This window comes from Arvicanthis niloticus, chromosome 2 (genome assembly GCF_011762505.2).
Source record: "Arvicanthis niloticus isolate mArvNil1 chromosome 2, mArvNil1.pat.X, whole genome shotgun sequence".
Taxonomy (NCBI): domain Eukaryota; kingdom Metazoa; phylum Chordata; class Mammalia; order Rodentia; family Muridae; genus Arvicanthis; species Arvicanthis niloticus.
In genome coordinates this window covers 98,118,501-98,132,422 of record NC_047659.1, presented here as the reverse complement: position 1 = coordinate 98,132,422, position 13,922 = coordinate 98,118,501, and the positions used below count along the sequence as shown (strand labels likewise).

The window sequence follows — 13,922 nt, the reverse complement described above, 5'->3', positions numbered from 1 at the left end:
ACCCAGGGCTACTGGCACAGGTCTGTAAATTTACCCCACTATTTAGAAAGCAGAACTGACAGAGCTGCAAGACCTGCATGAGCTATAGGGTAAGTTTGAGTCCAGCCCAGACAACTTTGTGAGGCCCTTTCTCAAAACAAAAATTGTTTTAGTCTCTTTAAATCCTGGTATTATAACTCAGTGCTAGAGCATTCACCATGCACAAGACAGCAAGTTCAACCCCAAGACAACAAACAAAAATAAAATACTCAGCAGGGCAGTGGTGATGCATGCCTTAATCCCACCACTCGGGAAGCAGAGACAGGTGAATCTCTGAATTCAAGGACAGGCTGTTCTACAGATCAAGTTCCAGGACAGCCAGGGTTACACAGGGAAACCCTACCTTAAAAACAAACAAATAAACAAACCACTCTAATATTCTTGTCATTGCAATGTTATCTATGTATCAAATTTTAAAAACAACCCAAATACCCATGAAAAGGAAATCTGGAAGGCAGGCACAGTGGTCCATGCTGTTAATCACAGCACTTGAGAGGAAGGATGAGCAAGACATCAAAAGTTTGACGCCTGCCTGGGCAACAACAGCAAAACTCCAAACAACCCCAAAAGCTAAGAATGATAAGAATAGCTCAGTGGTGAGCACTAGCCCACCATGCTGGAAGCTGGGTTCAATCCACAGTAGCCCCCACCCAGAAAAACCAACCATGGCTCAGTGAGTATCTTAATGAGAGGAAGTGCTTCATTCAGAAGTTAAGTTGTCTACACCAAGACAGAGACTGAACTTACATTTGCAGAGAGGGTACAGCGCACAACAGCTTCATCCCCTTCCATGTCATCATCTGAAGCTTCTTCTCGGACTTCCCCATACACATCTTCATCACCTTCCTATGGAGCCAACCCCAATCTCAGTACAGATGTAGAACTTGTCCTATGCCATACAGACCCTGTCTTTAATCACTCTAAGTAAGCGCCATGCTTAGAACACCAGCTTTAGGGTAAAGCCAATAGTGTATCAACCATATTCCAGGAACATCATGGAATGACCATTTGGAATGGGCTTAGTAGATGTATCTGTCCTGTCTGCTTCTCACCTTAGCTGCTAAATATTAAACACCAGGATCATATGCTCCTTTTGACACACAGATAATCTCAAATTAAGACTACTGGCTAACAGAGGAGCTATGAAGATGCATACACAGGATAGACTGTGACCCAGAAATGTAGACAACATACTTAGTTTGCATAATCTCAATTGTGGACTGTGTACTTAAACAGTATCGTGTTCAATAATTAGCATTTGTTAAATAAGTTGCTATGAGTAAGGAAATCTGTGTCAGGCTGTTCCTAATTAAAACTACCAATTAACAGCTGGGCAGTGGTGGCATATGCTTTTAATCACAGCATTCAGGAAGCAGAGGCAGGTGGATCTCAGTGAGTTTGAGGCTAGCCTGGTCTAAGAAGCTAGTCCTAGGACTGCCAACGCTACACCAAAAAAAAAAAAAAAAAAAAAAAAGAAGAAGAAAAGAAAAGAAAAAAGCTCTCTACCAATTAACTATACTGTAGAAAGTAGCATTTTGTTTTACTAAAACAGAAACTGAAACAAAATGACCTGCCCAAGATACAAGCTCAAACTCAAGATTCCTTGGCTCTCAGTTCAGTAGTTCAGAGATCACCCTAACTCCAGTAACATCTTCTCTTTCTGTCACAAGAAAACATTTTAGGACTGGTACTTCTTTTTCAGAACAAAAACTCACTTAGAGAATTTCCCTATGTAGCCCAGTTGGCCTCAACTCCTGATTGTTGGGATTGTAGGTACTGTGTTACCATTCCTGGTTCAACTTTTATTTTTCAATTGTTCCACTATTCCTATTTAGTTATAATCTAGAAGTGGCAAGCTTTAACCCCAGGAGTTGCTACAACTGCTAAATAGCCCAGTACAATTACATCCATACTCCTAAGTGAATATGCATTCTTCAACTAGCAATTAGCACACAGTACTAAAACCATAGTAGATTACTATAATATGGTTAAAACACTATAGCAGGGCACATCATCACTAACAATGTGCTTTATCTTTTTTCCTTTATTGATTCCTTAAATGATAAACGTGTTCTGACTTGATGCACATACACAATGCATACCAATGTCTCTTACTGCCACTCTCGTCTCCTTCCCACCTCCATGGGGCCTCCTCTTCCCTACACATCTATTTCTCACATTCATGCCTACTTGTGTTATTTGTGACCCACTGAATTTAACCATCAGAGACCAGACGGCTCAGAAGTGGTTACAGGACTGAAGATAATGACCTCCTTTTCATTATCTATCAATAACCAATAGTTAGGCAACAGGGAGAAGGGACTCCTCTCCAATCCCTGACTGGGTGTTGACAGGGCCAGTCTTGTACAGGCCCACAGTAAGTAAGTGCAGCTGCTTGAGTCCATGATTACAATAACTGTGCTGTGCCTACAGAATGGTATTTCTCAGTCCTTCTTCCTAACTTCCTTGGTCTATCTGGTTTATGATTAAACTGTCAATGTGCACCTACTAGTTTAAATTAGCTTCTAAAAGAACCTAAAGTGAACCATAATAACTTTTTAAGCTGAATAACACAAAATCTGTAAGTCTACCACAAACACTGTAAAATGTATTTAGCTAGGAATTTCAATTTCTGAGACAAGCTCCCATACCTTGTAACATCACAAAACAAAACAGAAGAGATCCACTTAAAGCCACTCACCTCCTCATCAGACTCAAACTGCACATTCACACCATAGGTCTCATCAATGTTGTCATCTGAGGTGATGTGGGATTACAAAAAGAGAGCAGTGGTTAATGTGAAGACACTCAAGCCCATTTCCTCAGCTGCCTGGCTTGCTTATTCTCAGGCCAGAGCACACAGACTTAACATGAAAACCAACACCAAGGTCTCTCGAACCTGCCAACCTGGATCCTACCCTGCTCTGCTTCTTCAGCTCCTACACCCTCCCTGCTCTCTCTCACCATCTACACAATAAGTCTCAATTTTAAAAATGGCTGCCAGGGCTGGAGAAATAGCTCAGCTATTATAGGATAAAGCTCACAACCAAACGTCAAGAGATAATTATCCTCTTTATTTTTTTTTAGATGAGACTTGCTATGCAGACCAAGCTGACTTGTTGGGATAAGCCTGAGCCAGAACACCTGCAGATTAGCCATTCTCTTGAAGCAACACACCATAAGTTATGGAAATAATGCTCTTCTAAAATGCTAACAACAGAAAGGCTAACAACAGAACAGTCAGGACACAAAGAGCTCAGGTACCCATATTCTGGATCTCCTTGTCACCACCGTAGTCTGTGATCTTCTTGCCTAAGTTTACCAACACATGGTATCTGGTATCATCTGTCTGACCCAGCAGCAGGTCAATCTCCCTTCTTCTCTCCTTGTCTCGAAGCTTTTCATTCTTCAGCACAGCCAGAACTTCATCAGCTGCCCCACAAAGAATATCTCGAGGCTGAAGAAAAAATACAAATAACATATACAACAATAATATGTAAAGGACACTGGCCAGCTTTGTGACAATAGAAAGTAAAGAAGCATAAATCTTCAAAACTACAGGAGTGGGAGATGTGGCTCAAAAGTTAAGAGTACTTGTTGCTCTTGCAAAGGACCTGGGTTCAATTTCCAGCACCCACATGATGGCTCAAAAGAATCACAACTCTAATTCCAGGAGATCTGAAGCCTTCTTCTATCACCAAGGGTACCAGGGAAACTTAGTGTGCATACACACATGTAGGCAAGAGAGTTATACATATAAAAAACAAGCAAGCAAATCTGCAGCAGCCTAGGCTTTGAACATTCATTAATGGAACACAGTGGCACATGCCTGTAATCCTAGCACTTGGGAAGCAGCAACAAGACCAAAGTTCAAGACCATTCTTGCAACTATAGTAAATTGGATGTCGGCTTGAGCTACAGGAGACCTTGTCTCACACAAACAAACAAAATAAAACTTCAAGACTAGAGGGAGCTGCTGAGGATTTAACAAAGTGTTGCCACATGTGCTTAAAATTCATGAGGTCCTGAAGTCAGTTGGAACACTTAGAGGTGGAGTAGGTAGGTGGTCTTCTGAAGCAGAGTACAACTTGCACAACAGCTTGCCACACTTTTCAAGGTGGAAGAAGCACTCAGCAGCCTGCCTCTGTCCTGTCACATTTCCACTGATTCTTTGTTCACACATCCTCTATTCCTCACCTCACCAGAGAACTCATAAAGGCTTGCGATCTAATCAGAAACATGCAGTGATTCAGGGCAGATATGGGGTATGGATCACTTGGATTCACATTTTGACAAATACTATCTCCTTGACTTAGGTATCTCCTGTCTCTCTTCTATTATACTGAAAATGAATGCCAACAGCACCTATTCATAGTTAACATGCTGTTCTATATATACTAAGTGCTAATTTCTGCAAAGTGGTATTGACCTCCCCATCCTGCTGGGAAAATCTAGAGATAAGATTCTTCTGGTTGGACTAGCAAGATAGCTCCTCAGGTAAGAGTACTTCCACCAAGCCCAATTGTTTGATCCCTGAGTACCCAACAAAGACAGAACAAACTATTAAAGTTGTCCTGACTTCCATAAGTGCAGGCGCGCGCACGCACACGCACACGCACACGCACACGCGCGCACACACACACACACAGAGAGAGAGAGAGAGAGAGAGAGAGAGAGAGAGAGAGAGAGAGAGAATATAAATATATGTAACTAATAATTCAGCCAAAATTCTTATTCTTCCATACTCTTTCTCTTTCCTCCTCTGGTTGCCTCACCTGATCTCCGAGAGCAGCCTGGATGAAGCTTAGCAGCACCTCATAGGTCTCCCGGGTCTCTTTAGTTTTGGGCTTATAGATGATGCCTACCATTTCATCAATGCCCTCTGACAGAAGAGTATAACCTTTCATCTTGTTGATGTCGTGCCGGTCCTCATCACGTTTTCTCCTCCTAAAGGACATACAACATGATGCTGAATGGGAGAACTTTCCATTCCCAAGCCAAGTTTACCCTTTCTATATATCTAATATGTGAAGGCAGGGACATGAATCAAAATAAAAAACTCCTACCCGACCTTAATTATTTGAAGAAGCACTTCTTTATGGGGCATATTTATAGAAAGAAAATCTGTCATCCTCTGATATGGTGTTACAATGAGACACAGTCTCCATTATCTTAAAATGTACACCTTCTTATATCCACAAGATTTTATAGTATTATTTAGCCTTTTTTTTTTAACCTTAGATGCATCCATCACCTTTTAGTAGTGAGAGAAACTAGGCTCCAGTGGAATCTACCTCTAATGACTCCCAGTAAATAACTACAAAAGACAGGCTGAAAACTGAAGGACCAAGGAACAATATTTAAGCTCTTCTAAAACACAACCACTCAAACCAAGCAGGGCCTGGGGATTGTTATGACTTCATAGTAAGAAAGAAGAGAGGGCTGGAGAGATGGCTCAGTGGTTATAAGCACTAACTGCTCTTCCAAAGGTCCTGAGTTCAGTTCCCAGCAACCACATGGTGGCTCACGACCATCTGTAACTGATGACTTCTGGTGTGTCTGAAGACAGCTACAGTCTGAAGATGAGCTACAGTGTACTCATATAAAACAAAATAAAATAAATCTTTAAAAAGAGATTGAGAGAGGCGGGGGAGGGGAGGGGGGGTGGGCAGGCAGGCAGGCAGACAGACAAGACAAACAGACAGACACAGGAGAAAGAAAACACAATTTTCCAGGAGGTGGTAGGAAACAAAGGATGGTGGATCTCTAAGTTTAAGGCTAGCCTGGTCTACAGATAAAATATCCTGTTTTGAAGAAAGAAAAGAAACAAAACTAAAAGAAAAGCAAGGCAAGCAGGCAAAATAAAATTAGTATTTAACTTTTGAAATGAATCCACTAACATGAAAAGACAACAGAAACCATTAGGAAGTAATGGGCAACAAAAGAAGAAAGAAGTTGGGGAGAGAAGTTTGTAACAATGTGGTGGAGCTGAATTACTGAGAGGAGATTAACCAGAGTCCTGAAAACAGTTAGGGATGGGGTTGGAGAGAAGGCTCAAGTAGTTTGGCCCAATACCGCTTTCCAAGAGGACCCAAGTTCGGACCCAAGTTCGGTTTTCAGCCCCACACTGGGTAACTCAAAACTTCCCATAACTCAAGCTCCAGGGGATCTCAAACCATCTTCTGGCCTCTACATAGGCACTTGCATGCATGTGCACAAACCCACACAAGCATACACATGCACATAATTAAACATAAAACAGATCTTTTAAAAAAATAGCCCGAAAAAAATTAACATCTATGAATCAGAAATATGTCAGAAAAGCTATCAGTAGATTTTGTTCCACTTCATTACACCTAAATCCAAAGAAGCTTTAACCCTTGAAGAGGTTTTTGCTATGTTGTGCACACACCACTGATCTTCCATACAAACTTGAGCAAAACTACTGCTCTAATGCTAAAGATGGGCTTTACATTAGATGGAAAAAATTGCATCCCCTTAGTACTTACTTGGCCCGTCTTTCCTCCTGCATCTGTGGTTTGGTCCGTTGAGCCTTATCTCCCATTCGGGTTCCCTCCAACTTCCCAACCAGGGACAGAACCTCTCCGGTCGGTTCATCCCGGCGGGTCCGGTCAATGAGAGAGCGGTCAGCTTGGAGCACAAGATTTGAGTTCTGAAAAGATCATACTTTATCAAAACTTTGATACATAGTTTTGAATCCTGTTATTACAGTGACACCCGAAGATGGAAAAACACTGGGATAAAATAATGCTTTTTGTTTGTTTGTTTTGGTTTTGTTTTTGTTTTTTGAGACAGGGTTTCTCTGTATAGTTCTGGCCGTCCTGGAACTCACTCTGTAGACCAGGCTGGCCTCGAACTCAGAAATCCGCCTGCCTCTGCCTCCCAAGTGCTGGGATTAAAGGCGTGCGCCACCACTGCCCGGCAAAATAATGCTTTTAAGAAGAAACAGTATAACATTACACTATGCACGAGCACTATACTGTCTGATAAGGTGAACGACCAGCGTTCCTAACAGCATCCACAATAGCCCACATTTGGGTAAAATATTGGGCAGATTGAGGGTAACAAGAAGAAGGAGAGAGTTTGGCGCTGAGGAGACTGGAAACAAAAACCAAGTCGGGTTATTCCTTCGTGTTTTAATCCATCCTTCACCCAGCTCTGATTTCCCTCTCAAGTGTTATGGCTATCCACGACTTCACCTTGCCCGCAACCCTCCTCCGAGACTACACGCACCGCCTTGTACTCGTACTGCAAACTGCGGGCAGTCACATCCGCCATAGCTGCCGATGCTCCGGGAACTCAGGGTTCCACTCTTCCTCACGGTGCGAACCGGGAACTGAGGGTTCCACTCTTCCTCACGCAGCGAACCGTCTCTGCAAACCGCTCTGGCCCAACACGTACAACGCAGGGCAAACGTACGGGACAGAGAAAAGAGACGGACTCTTTTCCGCTTCCGGGTCGCTCGATTAAAATTGAGACTTTCCGGTTACTACGCACGGCTTCTGGGCGGAGTTTGCGGACGATAGTACATCCGGGTCAAGGATTCCAGTGGCCGACGAGACACACGGGCGTGCAAACTGTGGTTCCAGGCATCTATATGTGCTACAGAGCCAAGGCCGAACCCCATAAGAGTATGATGTTAAAAGTCCCTTTCTGTAATACTTTTGATTTCTCATACCAGCCGTCCTATGAGGCAGGCAGACATGCAGGCAAACGGAAACTAAAGAGCTCCATTTCTGGATAAGGAAGCTGAAGGTTCAAGCAAGTTAGCATGTGTCTAGTAACTGACTAGATTTCTGTTCTGTATTGAGAAATTGAGGGAACGCTCCCTGACCTATTCAACTCACCCCAAACCCGTTTCCGCAAGACTCTCTCCTATGTCAACTGACTAACGGTAGAAGAAGAAATATTTGTGCCCAATCATTTGTCACAGCCTATGTCAGGATTTAGGCATGCGGATTATAGCGTGTGTGTGTGTGTGTGTGTGTGTGTGTGTGTGTGTGTGTGTGTAATTTTGTCCTCAATGTGTCACGAATGCTTTACTAAAGAGATATGAAAAATAGATCATATGTATGGAAATACTATTCAGTTTTAGTAAGTAGTAGTGGTACCTTTTTTGTAAAGGTCGTATTTAATAATTATTAAATTTTTTTAATAATTTTTAATAATTATTAAATTATTTAATAATTCTCTACATAACACTATAAGCAAAACAGCAAGTTCTGCTTTCCCTTTATGTTTAATAAGCATTAATGAACCTTAAGTCTGTGTCTTAATCCATCCAGCCATTATGCTGGCAATTTTTTATTTGGTTTATCATTTAAAATTTATTCTATGTATATGGGTAGTTTTGGCTACATGTATGTTTGTGTATCATGTACACGCAGACCTCCAAGAAGTCCAGAAGAGGGTGTTAGATCATTTGAGACTGGAACTACAGATAGGTTGTGAGTTGCCAAGTGCATGGCGGGGTTGGAGCCAAGGTCTTCTCAAAGAGTAGCCAGTGTTCATAACCATTAAGCCATCTCTCTAGCCCTTACCTGGTTTTTGAGAAAAGATCTCCTGGAGTCCAGGGAGGCTTCAAACTTGCTATCCAAAGACTTCTCTTGTGCTCTGGATCCTCCTGCCACCAACTCATAGACACTGTGGCTGCAGCTATGGACTGCTGTGAGCAGCTGCATCTTATCATATTTAACAGTAATAGCAGCATAGTAACACTAGTTGGACTCAGTTACTTCTTTTCTTCTTTATTAGTAGGAAGAAGTTTTATCATTTAGGGGCCTAAACATAGTTACCTTCCCAAATGGAATTCCACTTGGAAGATATAAAATAAATCCTTGTCAATTTAAAAACTGAATGTTATACTGAAAATAAGAGAATTATTTTATGAAAGTTTTGATAGTTTTGAATAATTTTTAAAGTTATGATGTTTTTGTATGTATGTATGTATGTATTTAATATATGTGAGTACATTGTCACTCTCTTTTTTCTAATTTTGTAATTATATTTATGTACAGAAAACTCAAGTGTACATTTTTAACCCAGTTTAGTGGCGAGTTCTTTAGCCTTTGCCTTTTCCAGCTTGGCAATGCGAGCCACAGACTTAGGACCCAAGACATTGCCCCCAGCCTGGCCTTTCCCTTGATGATACAGTAATGCACCCCCATCCTTCGACACAGGGCAGGCAGGAAAACCACCAGCTCAATGGGGTCTACATCATGGACAATCACCACCAGCTGAGCCTTCTTGTTCTCCACCAAGGTGGTGACTTTATTGACTCCTGCTCGGAGGACAGGTGGTCCCTTAGTTGGAACGTCCCCTTTGCCAGCAGCTTTCTTCTCAGCACGGGAGAGTAGCCTTTGCTTCTTCTCTTGCTTTGTCACTGGCCTGTACTTGTGGGCAAACTTAAGCAGATGAGTAGCTGTTTACCTGTCGAGGGCCTGGGTGAACTGGTTAGTGGCAGGAGGTACTTTGAGCCGCTTATAGAGGATGGCTCTTTGCCGCTGCAGCTGCAGCCTGATGTATCAGGGCCACTTAATGAAGCCTCTTAGATCTCTTTTGGGCTGGATGTCGTGCCCAATGCAGAAGTTCTTGGCCCTTTTCTCCAACAATGGATTGACCAACTTTTTGGCCTCCTGTTTCTTGAGGATGGCAGGGGCCGCGGCCACCTTCTTCCCCTTGGCCTTCTTTCCTTTGGGCATCTTGCTCAGCTGGAGGAGAGAACACTGTCACTCTCTTTAGACACACCAGAAGAGGGCATCAGATCCCATTACAGTTGTGATGGTTGTGAGCCACCATGTAGTTGCTGGGAATTGAACTCAGGACCTCTGGAAGAGGAGTCAGTACTCTTAACCATTAAGCCATCTCTTTATCCCCTCTGAATAATATTTTTAAAGTATTTGCTTGTATTTTCTGTTGTATGGGTGTTTTTTCTGCCATCTATGTAACACCACCACACCAGTGCCTGGTGTCCATGAAGGTCACACAAGAGCACCAGAGTCCCTGTAACTAAAGTTATAGTTGTTAACTGCCATGTGGGTGCTGATTATTGAGCCTAGGCATTGCGCAGGAGCAGCAAGTGCTCTTCACAGCAGAGCCATCTCTCCAGCCCTATTTTTTATTATTATTATTATTATTATTATTATTATTATTATTATTATTATAGGTTGGAGAGTTGGTTTAAGGAAAGGATATCTAGATAAGCAAGTAATGATAACAAAAGCATGGTGAGAGATAATATCTTCTTCATATGTAGTTACACTAAAACTAAGATTAGTTTTATCTAATTTTAATGGGTGTCCATGTATGATGTGTGCAAGGCAGAGTATGACTTGTGTGGTGGTGTAGCCGCCCACGGCCACAAGTCAACTGGATTCACCTGAAAGGGGGGCTGGGAATGAAAGGGGAAGGACGGCGAGAAGAGATGAGGCCAAGACAAAGTTCTCTGATCAAGGCCCAAAGCTTTAATGTTCAGCTCTCAATTTAAAGGGGAAGACCCAACCCACAACCCCTCCTGGTTTCAGATGGGTGGGATAATCCATAGTCCATTCCAGGTCACGGTCGGAGATGTCTCAAGGCAAGCCCAGGGGCAGTTCTGCTGTGTTCCGGGCAGCCAAGGTGGGTAACTCCACCTAGATCCCATCACTTGACCTTGCTGTGGCAACCAAGGTCTCTCAGTCCTGCTCATGGTGGGGGGAAGGTACATGGTGGGATGCAAATGCCACAGTGTATGTTTAGCAGTCAGAGGACAACTCTATGACATCAGTTCTCCCATTTCACTTTTATTGTATGTGGCCTCTGGTAATTGAACTCAGATTTGTGCAGCAAGCACCTTTAGCCACTGAGCCAGCCCACTGTCCCTGCGTTATTTCTTATCATTTAGGAAACACACCAAGGAAAATTCCAGGTAACTTAGACAATTTTTAAAAATATATAAATGTAAAAAGATTTGAGAGGTATGGGAAGAGAGATGTATAAATGTTGTGAGGGGGGTTGAGCTCTGTTTGTATGGCGCTCAATTGCCACTGTGATTGAAGCTGAGACTCAGCTCTCCTGGAGTCCATTTGGGTGTGTCCTCAGAAGTGGGCAAAAGCTTGAGTTGGGAAATATAAATCTAAGATTTAGCTCTTGAAGTTTTGCAAAACAAGTGGTTAGAGGTACCTGAGAGAGAGGTCTCTTTTCTATCCAGGGTTAAGGGACTCTTTGATGTGGTGTCATTTGTAAATTGATGAGGTCACCATCATTCACTTTTCCCCCTTCCCTTCTCCCTCTTGCTTCAGCCCTGGTCCCTCTTCCTCTGGCCTATTTATTGATTATTTATTATATGTAAGTACACTGTAGCTGTCTTCAGACACCCCATAAGAGGGCATCAGATCTCATTACAGATAGTTGTGAGCCACCATGTGGTTGCTGGGATTTGAACTCATGATCTCTAGAAGAGCAGTCTGTGCTCTTAACCGATGAGCCATCTCACCAGCCTTAGCGTTCAGTCTTGCTCATTATTAGTTACCTGTTTCTTAGGAAGCCACTGGGGGGAATCTAGAAAGAAGTTTGAATTCTTTTACATATGACAAAGATAATTTTTTTTATCCTTGAAAGTTATATTTTCAGCTGGGTGGTGATGGGACACGCCTTTAATCACAGCATTTGAGAGGTAAAGGCAAGTGGATCTCCGTGAGTTCAAGGCTAGCCTGGTATACAAAGCAAGTTCCAGAACAACCAAGGCTACACAGAGAGACCCTGTCTCAAAACAAAAAAGTTACATTTTTGCAGGGTATTGGTGATGCAAGCCTTTAATCCCAGCACTAGGGAGGCAGAGGCAGGTGGATCACTGTGAGTTCGAGGCCAGCCTGGTCTACAGGATGAGCTCTAGAACAGCCAGGGCTACACAGAGAAACCCTGTCTCCAAAAACAAAGTTCCATTTTAATTTTTGACCTGTGTAGAGGTCAAAAGAAAACTTTCCTCCTTTCACTTTGTGGGTTGTAAGGATTGAACTGGGGTCATCAGGCTGAGCAGTAAACACCTTGACATCTTGCTGTCGCCAGTTATGACTTTTTAAAAGCTCCTTATATAAGTATAGAAGGCCTCCCTTTAGCAGAAACTTCTGCAGAATACAAATATCTTCTGTACTCTTGTTTTTTTATATAACACTCAGTAATTATTTTACAAGGAGATGTTTCCCAAATAGTTGAGTTCTTACATTTAGAACACATGAAATTGAGATCTCAGAGTTTGTACTGCCTGTCTTCACAAGTGCCACTGAACAAAGGCAGAAACTGAATCTTTAAAAGTGGCCATTATGGTCTGTAGGGATGGCTCAGTGGCTATGAGCATTTACTGGTCTTCCAGAAGACCCTGGGTTCGATTCCCAGAACCCAGTTGGTGGCTCACAACCATTTGAAACTTTAGTCCCATGGGATCTGATGCCTTCTTCTGGCCCCTGAAGGCCCCAGGCATTTGTGAGGGTGCACAGATAAACATGCAGGTAAAAAGACCCATACACATAGAATAACATTTAAATAAAAAATAGAGCTTTATTCAGAGTGCCAGATATCTGGAGAAGCAATAGAACAACATCCCCCAAATTGGCTTTATCTCCCATCTGCAGCCAGCAAACTTTATGGAGGCAGTCAGTCATTCCAATGTTTATTCTTGCCCCTCTGGCTAGGTGGTCAGCCTTGGCATTGAGATCCATCATGTTGCACTTCTGTCCTTATTGTCTCCTGCTCCTGCCTGTTACTGTATTTCTCCATGCAGCATGGGCATGGACAACATGCTCTGAAGGTCTTGGTGACTTGCATTCTTCCTAGTACACCATCAGGGTTCCTGGTTAACACAGAACAAATATAGTTAGTAGTGTGTACATACTGAGTGACTTACATTTGTAAATGCAAGATTCTTTTCCACAATATGTAATGTAAAAGTACTTTTATAATGTATAATATGATAGCATCCTGGCCATCACCAATCTCACCTATCATTCTCCACAGTAAGTAGTAACTTTTCTGTCTAAGATCTTCATCATGTATGGATGGCATTCTGCCAGCATGTATTGATATCCTGGCTTTTTACCAGTAAGAGAATTTTCTGGCATAAAGGTGTAAGCTAAGGGAAACCATAAGCAATGCCAAGCAGTTGTACTGATTTAAATTTTTAAAGGGGGCTGGAGAGATGGCTCAAAGGTTAAGAGCATCTGTTGTTCTTGCAGACTGAGTTTAATTCCCAGCACCCACACAGTGGCTCACAAACCTCTGTGATTCTAATTCTATCAGATCTGTGGGCTTCCTGAGCACTATACGAACATGGTACATGGACATGCATGCAGTCAAAACACTCGTACACATGAAATAAAAATAAATCTAAATAAAAAGAGTCTACAGTCAGATGGTAGTGCATGCCCTTAATTCCAGCACGATGGAGGCGGGGCAAGTGGATTTCCATGAGTTCCAGGACAGCCAGGACTGATACACAGAGAAACCCTGTCTTGAAAAAACAAAACGAACAAATCTATGATAGGTATTTGTATTTCACCAGAGAATGTTTGAGGCTAAGAAGCAGGCTTGTAATAGATCCATGAGGAAAAGGCTGGCAGAGTTCTCAGCACCTGAGGAAGCTAACTTCACAAACAGCATCTAAAGCAATCAAGTAGGTAGAGCTAACAGGATTGTTTCTAGATCTAACTGGAGGGGACTGGACCATATCATTCTCTGAAATGGATACTCCTAGATGTTTGTATCGAGAAAGGACAGCTTTAAAAGGTTTTCTCTCCCATGTGTCACCAGAAAGTTGTTTTACCTTAAAAGGACCTAGGATAGCTACCAGAGAGGCAAAAGAGTAGCTCAAGAAGTTAGTGGATTGTTTT

At 42.4% G+C, this 13,922-nt stretch overlaps 1 protein-coding gene across 1 annotated transcript in view; it reads right to left on the bottom strand.

Moving 5' to 3' along the window:
- Positions 1 to 7,488, bottom strand: part of Snrnp200 (small nuclear ribonucleoprotein U5 subunit 200) — a 30,718-nt gene extending 23,230 nt beyond the window's left edge. Inside the window, exons 1-6 of the mRNA XM_034494220.2 lie at positions 7,294 to 7,488; positions 6,549 to 6,712; positions 4,815 to 4,986; positions 3,304 to 3,496; positions 2,741 to 2,796; positions 787 to 885 (exon numbers count right to left, since the gene is read on the bottom strand). Of these exons, the coding sequence (XP_034350111.1) occupies positions 787 to 885; positions 2,741 to 2,796; positions 3,304 to 3,496; positions 4,815 to 4,986; positions 6,549 to 6,712; positions 7,294 to 7,338 (729 nt within the window). The 5' untranslated portion in view covers positions 7,339 to 7,488. The remainder of the gene's footprint in view (positions 1 to 786; positions 886 to 2,740; positions 2,797 to 3,303; positions 3,497 to 4,814; positions 4,987 to 6,548; positions 6,713 to 7,293) is intronic.
- Between the last annotated feature and the right edge of the window lie 6,434 nt (positions 7,489 to 13,922).